Source organism: Ranitomeya variabilis, chromosome 8, assembly GCF_051348905.1.
Source record: "Ranitomeya variabilis isolate aRanVar5 chromosome 8, aRanVar5.hap1, whole genome shotgun sequence".
Taxonomy (NCBI): domain Eukaryota; kingdom Metazoa; phylum Chordata; class Amphibia; order Anura; family Dendrobatidae; genus Ranitomeya; species Ranitomeya variabilis.
In genome coordinates, this window is record NC_135239.1 from 26,928,843 (window position 1) to 26,943,484 (window position 14,642).

The 14,642-nt window shown below is 44.9% G+C and overlaps 1 protein-coding gene across 1 annotated transcript in view; it reads left to right on the top strand.

Annotated features, from left to right (window-relative positions):
• Window positions 1-238: 238 nt before the first annotated feature.
• The window catches only part of ARTN (artemin), a 52,793-nt gene continuing 38,389 nt past the window's right edge, over window positions 239-14,642 (top strand). Inside the window, exons 1-2 of the mRNA XM_077277846.1 lie at window positions 239-283; window positions 5,106-5,535. Of these exons, the coding sequence (XP_077133961.1) occupies window positions 5,244-5,535 (292 nt within the window). The 5' untranslated portion in view covers window positions 239-283; window positions 5,106-5,243. The remainder of the gene's footprint in view (window positions 284-5,105; window positions 5,536-14,642) is intronic.

The following is a 14,642-nucleotide window of genomic DNA, read 5'->3' on the forward strand; positions in this document are numbered from 1 at the left end:
AAATAAAAAAAATGAATGTGGAAAACCCAGAAGTATTTCAGACATTTCCAGCTGCTTCTTGTGCTGCTGCTGTAAAATAAGATTGTTGAAAGTCTTATTAATCCTTGTTCTCTTCTGCAAGAGATACTGAGAAGTGAGTGCAGGCAGATCTGGGGAGGGATCCCCCCAGGAGGAGGGAGCTCAGCATAGGATAGGATCAGCACAAGGCTTTCTATCCCAGAGCATGCCATGGGGTGGATCAGAGAAGCATCAGTCTGCTTACAAGAGAGGGCAGGAGAGCAAGGTAGGTGCAGAGCCACAGAGCTGGGGGAGAGAGGACTAGGCTGCGCTGGGCAGGTGGCATGGAGCTGGGCAGGTGGCATGGAGCAGGACAGGGGGCATGGAGCAGGGCAGGTGACATGGAGCAGGGCAGGGGGCATGGAGCAGGGCAGGGGGCATGGAGCAGGGCAGGTGGCATGGAGCAGGGCAGGTGACATGGAGCAGGGCAGGGGGCATAGAGCAGGGCAGGTGACATGGAGCAGGGCAGGTGGCATGGAGCTGGGCAGGTGGCATGGAGCAGGACAGGGGGCATGGAGCAGGGCAGGTGACATGGAGCAGGGCAGGTGACATGGAGCAGGGCAGGGGGCATAGAGCAGGGCAGGTGACATGGAGCAGGGCAGGTGGCATGGAGCAGGGCAGGTGACATGGACTAAGGCAGGTGGCATGGAACAAGGCAGGTGGCATGGAGCAGGGCAGGTGGCATGGAACAAGGCAGGTGGCATGGAGTAAGGCAGGTGGCATGGAGCAGGGCAGGTGGCATGGAGCAGGGCAGGTGGCATGGAACAAGGCAGGTGGCATGGAGCAGGGCAGGTGGCATGGAACAAGGCAGGTGGCATGGAGTAAGGCAGGTGGCATGGAGTAAGCCAGGTGGCATGGAGCAGGGCAGGTGGCATGGAGCAGGGCAGGTGGCATGGAACAAGGCAGGTGGCATGGAGCAGGGCAGGTGGCACGGAACAAGGCAGGTGGCATGGAGTAAGGCAGGTGGCATGGAACAGGGCAGGTGGCACGGAACAAGGCAGGTGGCATGGGGTAAGGCAGGTGGCACGGAACAGGGCAGTCACCCAGTTTTTGATTCTGAGATACTTTTATGATTTGCCATAAATCCCTCTTTTAATAGCTCCACTCTCCATACACTGGACCTGGAGGGGCTCTTCCCTTGTTTTGTGTCTGGATCCTGCACTTTCTCAGACATGCTGTACTTATAAACAATCACATTATCTGAATTTTACATTATTGTCCGCATTGTGGACTTTTAAGAAACCACTTGGCCTCTGAAACTGATGGTTTATGGTTCAGACATAGTACAAGTGAGATCAGGAGCATATTGGAAATGCTGCACTTCATGCAATTCAGCCAGGGCTGCCCCAAGGAGCTGACACTTTGCTGCGCAGATCCCAGACCGGCGCTGAGACGCTTTTTACTGTGCTGGAAACTATTTGGAGTGCAGCCCTGGAGGGTGGATAGCGAAATTGGGCTAAGAAAAAGTCTGAGATGTGGAGTTAACCCTATCTGTCAGAAACCCGGCCAAGAAATAAAATACCAAATCCGACTGCAGATGTCGGTAAATATTTGCTTTTCTGGTCTTTTTCATTAATACGTCCTTTGAAGTTCCTGAATTGCTGTGCAGGGTATTGTGGTGCGGTTCACATTGTTACATTATTATCACAGATCTGGTAGTGTCAGCTTTCCGGGTTATGTGTTCTCCATTTTGACATTGATTTTTCTTTTGTTTTATGTTAGTGGAAAAAGTGTCCTAACATTAGAAAAGAAATATCAGTGTTGCTTTCTGCATTCAGTGACGCGTCAGTTCTCTTCGGTCCGGTGCCGCACTCTCTGACATGAGATATTATGGGTAAGGTGCGATGATTGCCCCCCAGACCAATGCAATGAATGAGGCAACATGGAGGAGATCTAGGAGATCCCTTCTGTCTTCTCATCCAGGGCATCTTCTTAGCTTTGATTTAGATTTCCTATTGAGTGAGATGGAACGAAATGAGATTTCCGATATTCTCTTCTCTGGCAGAGAACGGTCGCCGCAGCCAAACCATAAATTGCCACCACCACCCTTCTAACTAATGACCCGAGAGGTTGTAGGAAGTCATCTTAGGCTTTGTTCACATGTGCAGTAGTTATTTCTGTGTTTTTTTTATCTGTTTTGGGATGATATAAAACAAATCTACAATGATCCAGTGCGGGATACATTCAGTTGAAGAGGGACGGAAGCGGCCGAAAATCTTCTCCGTTTGACTGCAATCCGTTTTTCAGCTGGATAAACTAATTTAGTTTGCTCAACTTTTTTGTCTCGCCAATAAAATGGCCAACATCTGGTATCATTTTATCAGTCTATGAGGATCAGATGATAACGGATGGTCATCTCTTAGGTCAGCCATTAACAGATCCATCTTCATGGCACCTCTAGCAAAAACAAATCAAACGGGACAAAAACGGATTCAAAATGGACACCGAAGCCTGCGCCTATTTTCGCTCCACTTTGTAATAGATCCAGGAACTTTGTTTTTTAACAGATGACAATTGGACATGTGAACAAAGCCTAACATTACATCCAGTGGCGGACACAGACAGAAAAGGGCCCCTGTGCCAGAACAGTATATGGGCCCTTCGCAGTCCAATAGCTCTTCATAGGCGACAATTCCACATGTTTCGGAGGTGGTAGTGGCCCCTTTACCTTTTGGGCGTCTGCACAGTTTGCACCTACGATATGTCCGCCCCTCTGTGGAGGCCACATCATGATGCAGGTTCCCACCACACATTAGAATTCGGGCTCCTCTCTCCAGGGGCCCCATAGCAGCCCCATGGATGCCTCCAGGTTACACACATCATTGACTGCTGTATTCCTTCACCTCTTATAGTCTGCTAAATATATTCTTCCATTGTTTGGAAAAAGTACATTTCCTAAATCGAGATCCCAATAAATTTTCTATAGTGAGAGAACAGATGTAGTGATTCCTGCCTGGAGAAGGATAAGTCGCAGGATGAACGCTGTGTCCTAACTTGTCTACGACATTACACAAGAGAGATCTACTCAAACTCGCCCTTCCCTGCATGTGAACTTTCACATTGATCTGTGTGTTTGGTGTTCTAATGCTGTAAAACAATCTTTTCGGGTCCAAGGGACACCCCTCTTCTAAAACATATAAGCTTCATTTGCACTAGGGGGGCACAATCGCAGACTGGGGGTGGGAGATGAGGTCTGCGGGGCCATTGTGCGCGTTGTGCCATTGTGCGCGTCCCCCAGCCATCATCCTGTATTTGGGAATCTTTGGGAGAAAGGAAAATATGTTTGTGCATAAATGTGTCTCTGTCCTTCATAGTTTATGATGGAGGTGAAAAGTTTGGCTGTTTTGTGTCTCTCATATATTACAATGGATTTTGCAGCGTTTGTGCGTCCATTTCGACATTTCCCTGGAAATTCTATTGAGCATGGAATTCCCATTCTCCAGATAAGTAAAAGTCCTAGTAATGGAATCCAATAATTATCAGATATTTATGGCATGCACATGTATTATTAAATCGGACTACATTTTTAAGGGTTTTTTACACCACATTGATGCTGATGACCAATCTTTAAGACCGTATTTTCAGTCCAAGTGCGATCCAACAAAACATCGGATTTCACTCGTGCCGATGTTTTTCTGTAGGGCCGTGCACATGTACGTTTTTCTCCATGGATACAGTCTGTCCGAGAAAAAAAATGCAGCATGCACGATTTGCATTGCACTCGGCCATGCAAGTTAATGAGTTAGCGGGAAAAAAAATCGAACCGCACTCGGATTAAGGCCGGGGTCACACTTGTGTGTGTAATACGAGAAACTCGCACGAGTGTCTAGTATCAATACCTGGCGCTGCCGCCGGCACTTGGGGCCGGAGTGTGCGGCTGCATGTATTTCTATGCAGCGCCAGGTATTGATGCGCGAGTTTCTCGCATTACACACGCAAGTGTGACCCCGGCCTAAATACGAGTGCAGTCCAATTTCCACGGACTAACAGAATGGAGAAACTGTTTCTTTCCATCTTCTCCTCATCAGAGAAACTTGGATCACACTATGATCACACTCTGATCAGAGTACGATTAGCATAATCTCTCGGATGAGAGAAAATTCGGTGGTGTGACCCTAGCCTTAGGATAGGTCATCAATATCAGATCGACATTTGCAGTGCTTGCCGGGGGCCTGGTGTAAGCAGTGTACGGAGCCGAACACCACAGTGCCGCCGCAATGTATTGTGGCCGCTGCCAGATGCTACAGAATATCCCCTATTAGGCCGGGATCACACATACGCGAGATACGGCCGAGTCTCGCAGGTGAAAACCCAGCTCTGGCACCGGCACTCCGGAGCGGAGCGTACAGCTCCATGTATTGCTGTGCGGCTGCACGGTCCGCTGCGGAGTGCCGGCGCCAGAGCTGGGTTTTCACCTGCGAGACTCGGCCGTATCTCACGTATGTGTGATCCCGGCCTCGCTTTTATAGAAACTGATCTGCAGGACCCGGCAGTGGCTACTACACAGTGTAATGGAGAGATGTTCTGCTCCATAGACTATATCCCACCTCTGCCGAAGAGGATGACCGCTGATCGGTCTGATCGGTAGACGTGGCGGGTGTTGGACCCTAGTAATCTGGCATTGATCACCTCTCTTGAAAAAAGTCTTCAATATCAAAGTGGTAAAAAAATACCTTTAAGTTTAATACAGCCTTGATAATGGTAAAAAGTTTCAATTTGGCCCTTGGACCCCCCCCCCCCCAAAAAAAAAAAAAGGTTTATGGACCTGATATCCAGTTCTCCACATTCTTCCTCCATCTTTATGACTTTCATAAGCTTAAAAAAATATATATAATTTTCAAGGGTTCCTACAAATTGGGATCCTGCTTGATGTAACGTTATGCTTTGTGCAGGACGCGCGTCTACTCGTTACTGAAACCATTTATTCTATCTATGATGTTGATTGGATGGGATCTGAGATCTGGACAGTGATCAACACTTTTGGGCAGACACTTGGGCGTATCGGAATTAATCACGTGTGCTTTGTGTCTCTCTCTCTCTTTCCGCAGGGACACAGTCTGCTCTACGCGCCGAGGCTGCGGAGCCCCATCCATTCCCCATCCCTGACCTTTGCGCCAGGCAATCTCTGTCTCACAACAGATTATGGTGCCGTGGAACTGATTTTACACTGGGCTCATCCCCTGGAGATGCTCAGTTTTGGTCAAGGGGACCTTATTGTCACTTTACATCATTGGTGGAGGAATCAAATCCAGATCTGCAGACAATTACCAGAAAGAATATTACACTATGGGAATGTTTGCCGGGAGGACACATGGAAGATTTCAGAGGAACCTGATGGTTTACGGAGCAGAAAAATAAAGACTTCGGCAACAATCACCTCTGGCCTCGCTGGAAACTTTTTGGAACTCTGCAACTCTACACAGAATATAGGGAAGAGATCCTGCCAGAAGCGGAAGGGCAAGAAAAAAGAAAGTCACCGTGAGTGTCTAATTACTTAGGAATTTAAAAGAAATGAATGAAATGATGGATAAGAATGTAGCAAGGAGAAAATAAAAATAATGTCTATGTGGATGCACCCATGAGAAATAACCAAAGATAGATAGAAAAATAAACGGACACATAGCAGACCCCATAATAAAAAAAGTGGCCCCTCTTCTTCCATCTGCATCATTAGGAAACTGATCCTTTATGATACTTCGTTTTCAGGAACAAACGCAATGATACAATTCTAGTGTGGACTAAGCCTGGGCTGACACTTTAGGTCTCATTCGGACGTGAGCTTTTGAAAACCACAGATAGCACTGATACAATAAAATCTGTGAATTTAGACCTCTCAGTAAACTAGAATGGGAATGTATGAATTTCCTTAAAAATACCAAATGTCTGGTAATTACTATATGTTACTCCTAAAGGTTCAATGACCACGAGAAGTTTATGTTTGGGAATTCCTGACATACCTGCTAGATCATATTCTTTGCTGTAAAACAAATCCTCCCAAATTTCAGGTAACAAATGACCATAGTTGTTCATCTATCAATATTCCGGATTCCGCTGCTCTTATATATACAGTACAGACCAAAAGTTTGGACACACCTTCTCATTTAAAGATTTTTCTGTATTTTTATGACTATGAAAATTGTACATTCACACTGAAGGCATCAAAACTATGAATTAACACATGTGGAATTATATACTTAACAAAAAAGTGTGAAACAACTGAAATTATGTCTTCTATTCTAGGTTCTTCAAAGTAACCACCTTTTGCTTTGATGACTGCTTGCACACTCTTGGCATTCTCTTGATGAGCTTCGAGAGGTAGTGACTGGGAATGGTTTTCACTTCACAGGTGTGCCCTGTCAGGTTTAATAAGTGGGATTTCTTGCCTTATAAATGGTGTTGGGACCATCAGTTGTGTTGGGAAGAAGTCTGGTGGATACACAGCTGATAGTCCTACTGAATAGACTGTTAGAATTTGTATTATGGCAAGAAAAAAGCAGCTAAGTAAAGAAAAACGAGTGGCCATGATTACTTTAAGAAATGAAGGTCAGTCAGTCCGAAAAATTGGGAAAACTTTGAAAGTGTCCTCAAGTGCAGTGGCAAAAACCATCAAGTGCTACAAAGAAACTGGCTCACATGAGGACCGCCCCAGGAAAGGAAGACCAAGAGTCACCTCTGCTTCTGAGGATAAGTTTATCCGAGTCACCAGCCTCAGAACTCGCAGGTTAACAGCAGCTCAGATTAGACACCAGGTCAATGCCACACAGAGTTCTAGCAGCAGACACATCTCTACAACAACTGTTAAGAGGAGACTTTGTGCAGCAGGCCTTCATGGTAAAATAGCTGCTAGGAAACCACTGCTAAGGACAGGCAACAAGCAGAAGAGACTTGTTTGGGCTAAAGAACACAATGAATGAACATTAGACCAGTGGAAATCTGTGCTTTGGTCTGATGAGTCCAAATTTGAGATCTTTGGTTCCAACCACCGTGTCTTTGTGCGACGCAGAAAAGGTGAACGGATGGACTCTACATGCCTGGTTCCCACCGTGAAGCATGGAGGAGGTGTGATGGTGCGGGGGTGCTTTCCTGGTGACACTGTTAGGGATTTATTCACAATTGAAGGCCTACTGAACCAGCATGGCTACCACAGCATCTTGCAGCGGCATGCTATTCCATCCGGTTTGCATTTAGCTGGACCATCATTTATTTTTCAACAGTACAATGACCCCAAACACACCTCTAGGCTGTGTAAGGGCTATTTGACCAAGAAGGAGAGTGATGGGGTGCTACGCCAGATGACCTGGCCTCCATAGTCACCAGACCTGAACCCAATCGAGATGGTTTGGGGTGAGCTGGACCGCAGAGTGAAGGCAAAAGGGCCAACAAGTGCTAAGCATCTCTGGGAACTCCTTCAAGATTGTTGGAAGACCATTCCCGGTGACTACCTCTTGAAGCTCATCAAGAGAATGCCAAGAGTGTGCAAAGCAGTCATCAAAGCAAAACGTGGCTACTTTGAAGAACCTAGAATATAAGACATAATTTCATTTGTTTCACACTTTTTTGTTAAGTATATAATCCCACATGTGTTAATTCATAGTTTTGATGCCTTCAGTGTGAATGCACAATTTTCATAGTCATGAAAATACAGAAAAATCTTTAAATGAGAAGGTGTCCAAACTTTTGGTCTGTGCTGTATATATATACATATTTACATTTATTATTAAAGACCAGACGTTTCACCGGTGACTCATTTACAAGTGAAACACTCAGAACTGTCGGAAGGGTACGATGCAGTAGGTGTTGGCAGAATAGACGCTTTGGCTCTGTCACTTTTTCTTATTCACGCAGCGTGATCTTTGTGATGAGTTGATGCACATTTACGGTGTGAATTGTTTCTTGCATCGTCATGTCATGAGTGACAAGCGAGATGAGCATTATCCTGTGGTCCAAGAAGTGGGGCGATGAATTTAGTGATACTCCAATAGATCTAGCACTTGGCTAAAGTGGTCTCAAATTTAGCAATAACATTTAACAGGAAGCTTATCAATTGGGAAACCTCACTAGAGGAATCTTCAATGATTCTTTTTTTAAATCAGATACATTTTTATAGAATTTTTCAACATACAACAAAAGACAACACCCAACCAAACCCTCCCCCCCTCCTTCAATAATTATTTTAATTAAGATTCCTGTCTACTTCTGTACTGAGGTATTACAATTAATGCATTGGCGGACACAGGTTATCCAATTTTTTTTTTACTATGTGCCTAAAACTCACAAGCAGGTAGTTGCTAGCAGAGGTAACTAAATGACTATTGTACCTGTCGCTGGCATAAAGCCATCAGAGACCGCTGGTACTGGTGATTCCGCTGCTTCATGTCAACAGGGCAGCTCTTCTTCTTCCAGGCTGCTCTGTCATTGGGACATGACTGCTGACGTCATGCTGATTGACAGTTGGCTCCCCGCCATTAGGTAGCGGGGAGCTGGCTATCAACTATCATTAAGTTAGCAGACAAACCTCATCAACATAGCAACTCTTCTTCGTCTGGGCTGGTCTGTTAATGGAGCATGACTGTCGACGTCATGCTGATTGACAGCTGGCTCCCCGCCATTAGGTAGCAGGGAGCTGGCTATCAACTAGCCTGATGTTACCAGTCAAGCCTCATCAACAGATCAGAGTGGAAGAGAAGCCGCTGCTCTGTCGACGTGACGTCATTGGGAGCTATTGAATCTTTGGCAGGAGCTATCTGTGACCGCTCTGTGCCAGCAGAGATCAGCACCGGGCACAACAGGCAGCCATTTAAAGGGGACTTTAAAGTCACATGCAAGATAGCCTGAAAGTGCAATGAGGACGTGTGCATGTACTTGTAGTACACCTATGTCATTAAGTTCATCAGTAAAATCGTCCAGATACTAATGCTGTATTTATAGAGGAAAATGGAAACTTGCAAATTTTGGGATAGAAAATTGCCGGGGTAATCCAGCTGCCATTATTTAAAATCGAGTTTATGTTGTAAAGATCATTTGCAATTATTGGGGGAAAAATGGCCAAACGTGTTATTTTTCCCATCGAAATCAGTGAGCAGCTCGGAATTATTTTTCGAGACCTTTTTTTATACTTAGAATAGGATCCCTTTGGAAACCCAAATTATATTAACTCGTTTACTCTGTGAACTGAGGCCAGACGAGGTATTTGGTGGTCAGGTTTGCAGATGCAGATGATGCAGGTACAGACAGACCTGCAAACTCCCTTGGGCTAAGAATGGGGTTCATGCTCAGATCATTGGAATATAGAATATGAACATGACACAAATGGGTTTTTAGCATTAAAGGCTCAAATACAGAATCTGTAGAGACCGTGCACCGTGAACTGGTGTCCAGAGGAGGAGATTAGCGTCACTGCCGCCGTATACCGGACCTGGGAATATATCATTTACTGCAGGTCGGACAGCAGAATCCAGAGACACAAATATCCGAATATAACGTGCGCCCCACATAAGACCGGGTCCTGGGTGTCTGAAGAGCAAGAATGCTGCTTTTCTGAATTGCGAGATGTGATTCCAGTGTTTCCACATTTACAGTAAGAAGTTTTTATTTCCTCGGCACTAGATGAATAACAGGCCACATTTCCATGGCAGGGAGCCGGGAAACAGCAGTTTTTGGCACAACTCCTGGATGTCTGGGCAAGTACCTGAATGGACTGCACAGAACCATGTACTAGAAAAATCGTCATAGGAAAACACGGTGGCGGCATGATTAGGATATGTGGTGCAGACGATCTTAGGCACAGGGGCACGACTGGAGGTATTTGGTAAAAGGGAGTCCGGTTCCCCCAAAATGCATTTTTTAAATAGACTATACAGTGTTGTAGGGGGTCTTCTTAACCCCTGTAACAACCATACAATCAGGGCTGTCACTATAATAGGTGCAGGGGTTGCAATTGCACCCAGGCCCTGGAGTGTAGGAGGTCAAAAACACCATTACTATTAAAGATTTGCAATAATTGGGAGTTTGTGCTTCACGTTACGTCACTGCATACAAGCACTGTATCCATTACAGGTGCAGTGCCTGAGAAAATATATTTTAATTTGGACGCTAATAAGAAAGCTGCGGTGCACCCTTGGTGTGGCCAAGAGTTTGGTGCACCATCACGCCTCTTCAGCTTCCTTGGCTTCTGATTGATTGTGCTTGTTGCCTAGGGCAAGCACAGTCTGAATGTTGCCAGTGTGTGCACCGCCGCACACTCACGCAGTGTCGACGCACGTTTTTCTCCCTGTCTCCTTTTTTCTTCTGCACTAATATACCCAGAGAGCTGCATCAGAAAAAGGTAGGCAAAAAGGAAAGTGCACATGTGGCCCACATACCGGTAACCTTCAGATAGTGCTTGATCTGGGACGCGAGCACCATCAACAAGAAGCGGGGAAAGGTGATGAAGCATAATGGTGGAGGAAGGATCCCAATATACAAATGAGGAGGCACCAAACTCTCGGCTACACGAAGGGTGCACCATGGTCTCAGACACTGTACCAGCAATAGATACTGTGCCTCAATGGTTTTTATAGGAGTTAGTCCTCTACAACATTGTAAAGCCCATTTAACATGCATTTGGGTGGTGACAGACTCCCTTTAACATGATGCGAGGGTCCTGAGGATATCTAGGTGATATGTGCACCCACATGACTGAGGGTATTTAGTGCATTTGATCTGAGGTGCTGGAGGATGACTAAGGGGCACAGGTACAAGGGTCTCTCTCGACTTTGACTCCAGGGTCTTGACATTCTAACAATTCAAAATTTACTGCAAAAGTCTTTGCATAATCCAAAGCCGAACAATGAAATAATGATGGCCGATGAGAGACGGTTTCTCTTCCATTCTCCAAAGCAGCGGTCTCCAACCAGCGGCAGTTGCAAAACTACAAGTCCCAGCATGCCATGACGGGTATGACTAATATAAAACAGGACGAGGTAGAACCCAACATGGACAGGATTTACCGTATTAGAAGGATTGGGTGGAGTATTGAGAGTTGACTTTTTACAGTCTAGCACAGTACGCTTTTTCTACAGAAATTGTGTTTATTTTTTCCTTATAATCCCATAAAACCATATACAAAATGACAGAAATGTCAGACGCCGCTCATAACGTTCTACAAATTCACAATGAAACTTGATACTGTTTACCTGCTGACATTTTACATCATGCCCTCCAGTGCAATCTGCCCCGACAAATCTCGCAGAAATGCTCTCTTCTCACCTTACAGATGCCATTGTTGTGATGAGTGAACGCCTTCGCCATATAGAAGTCACTCAGTATTGCCTCATCCACTCACATTACCTGATCATACATGTACGGAGGGTGACCTGTATTTGTTCGTAGGGGCTTATATGGTTTCCTCTCTGTATTACACAAGGCACGGGGCCAGGCCGGCCATTAACGCTCACCCGGCAGCTTACTGGGGGTCCTTACTATGAGCCCCAACCCCTATCCTGGACCTCCCAGTGCAGGATACAGCAGAACGAGAGAACTACGTGCCTGATTCCTAATTTGTTTTTTTATGTAGAGTCACTTTCTTTTTTGGGAAGGGGTCTTGTCATATTTCTTCCTTTATTTTTTGGGCACAACATTCTTCAAAATTGTGCATTCTGGTTCAAAAGGATTTTGCACAAAATCAAAAAAACTTTTTTTGTCTTTTACCTTTTTTGTGCCTATATGCGGCAGAGCAAAAAGTCATATGAGCCGTTTAAATGTTGTACGTATCTCTTAAGATATGTGCAAAAATATTTTGGCACTGAGAAAAAAAAGAAACCCTCCAGAAAAACACATCGAAGTGCACTTATGCTAAAAATGTGGGACTTTTTAAAAGCAATTATGAAAGGGCCTAAACATCCTATAAAACAAAAAAAAAAACAGACGAACAATTACAAAATAGAGTTCAAAATAGGCACAACTTAAAAGAAGGATTTGTCCCAAAAATACAACCTTAAAACAGGGAAAACTAGACAATAAATAGATGCAAATGCAATAACGAATCGCGTCCTATGAGCATGCGCACTCAGAATCGAGGGCGGACATATCATTGGTGCAACCTGTGCAGTCACAAGAGACTGTACGCTTCTCTGTCAAAACGATCCCCGACTGTTTATAGATTCTACAGATCTAGCAAAGGTGACCGACCGTGACTCGGATAACAAAGCTCCTAACTAGACATGGTCTGTGACTTGTGCTATGTTATCTCAAGACTCTTAGGTGAGATCATCTTCTGTGACAAGTTAAAGGGGTTGTCCGGCTGTAGACTACAAGTCTGCAGTCCCTCTCTGTGACTGCAGACTTGTGAATCCTCACATTCTGCACACTGCGCACTGTGAGGATTCTATGGTGTTGTGACCCCAAATATGTGATTTGCATACATGTGGTCACGTGACAACTAGACTGTATCTGGCCTCGACCAATGAACTTGTACTGATTGAGGTCAGACACAGTCTAGTTGGAATGTGGCTGGACCTATGAAAACTGCATGACCGCCTGCTCCCGGCCCCGCCATTGGAAAATCCTCAGCGCGCAGTGTGCACGGTGTGAAGATTCACAAGTCTGCAGTCACTTGTAGCCTACGTCTGGACAACCACTTTGATAATGTAGTGCGTTGTGACTTGGGATAACTTTTGCTGCATCTTAGTGATGCTAAAAGAGAGATTTTTCAGGTCCAAAGTTCAGGTCCCCATTGATTTCTATGGGGTTCGGGTTCAAGTTCGGGTACTTTGGACTAAAGTTTGGTCGAGCCCGATGAACCTGAACTTCCACGGGATGTCTCATCCCTACTTCCTGTCTATCATGTAGGACCTTACAGCTTTACCAAGAGCCTCCATACTCTTGTGTAATGGGTTACGTTCAGGTGGATGGAGATAACCTTGCTTTTTTCTTCAGGATTGTATCCTTGAAACTCTGAGATTCCACAGGCTGGAGTCTGCAGGTACATATAGGCTTTCTTACCATGTTCAGCATCACGTTAGGTAACGACATGATGACGCTGGCAGGATTCCTGGCGTATTTATGCCCGGATTCAGTAATTATTGATTTCAGCTTTTCCCTGGCCAATTAATCCTCAGATAACGCATTGTTACAGCTGCGGCCGACACATGCTCTTGTGTAATAATGTGCGGAGTTTATACGTATGTATATCACACGCAGCACAGTCACAAGCAAAACCTTGATCTCTGGTCCTCGGCTGATAAACAGGAGGCAGCACTTAGGAATATACAGCCAGGTCATTGGCATTTTATGGCAAGTAAATCCAGTTTTTAGCATATAATCCTCAACATGGAAATTACAAGACCGAGAAGGAAAAGTTGTGGAATGATGGAAATCACGGGATGGATACATTACTGATCTGCAAACGAGGAAAACATGGAAACTAAATGTAGAAAACATCTCAACTTATTCAGCATCTAATATAAGTGTGAAGTTCTGAAACCTCCGCACTCATACGTGGCAGCTATCAATGAGATCATTAATAGTTGTCTGAGGAAGGTTCTGCTGCTGAATCCACTTGGGAAAATCATCAAGATCCACTGCTGGCAGCTTCCTGTGTAATCACTGATCAATGATGTCCCAAGTCTGGAGACTCTGCAGGCCATAGTAGGATGTTTATGATATTTAGGCCATGCAGGCTGCTCACAGTAGCATAAGCAATATTTGACCTTGGGTTGTCGAGTTGAAAAACGGGTCCTGGGACACTTTGGAGAAATGGCCGCACCGCTGGTTCTACGTCCACGTCAATGAAACGACCAGCTGTTAGTGCACCTGGAATAAAGGCTAGAGGGGTCTGGCCACTGTGTATTATGCTACCCCCACACCTTAATCATAGGATTGATGTGACGTTACCTCCTGAAGGCCTCTTCATGACGTTGCCTACATGATCTCATTAGATTTGGGGAATAGTGCGTAGTGATCCATTCTGTTCTGCAACGATTAGGCTACAATCCAGATATCTGGCTATAGGTGATCCATTGATCCCATGCCACCACTCGCAAAAGCTATTGTGGTGCAAAGCAAGATGGGAATGAAGGTCTATCAAGGGTTGTCAAAATTCCAGAATGGTCCATAAAAATAGAGCATTTTTTTCCCTGTCCCTAAAAAAATTGAAGGCGTCCGTGATTTTTTTGAAGTTGAAGAAACTTATACAGATTATTGTGACTGTAATAATCAACATTTTGCAGTTTCCAGTGACTGCAGACAATGTCTTCACATCAGGATTATGGGCTGTAGACATGGAGCACTTATAATCTATTATGGTTTGATAGTGTGTCCATAAAAATGATTGATTGTCTGCAATTTTCCATAAGTTGTCCAGGAAAAATTAAAATTTCAAGTTGGCAACCCTAGGTCTGTCCTCTTCATGGATGAGCCCCATTTTTTTTCTTGGATGTAATGACGGTCTGAGATTGGTCTGGAGACCATGTAGACAACGCCATGAAGAGGCTTTCTCACGAGGGGAGGTAAAGTGTCTTAAGAAGCGTTTTTCAACCCTGCGTGGCCTGTTCTGAAAAATTAGTTTCCACTTTCTCATCATTTACAAATCATCATTATTATGCTTA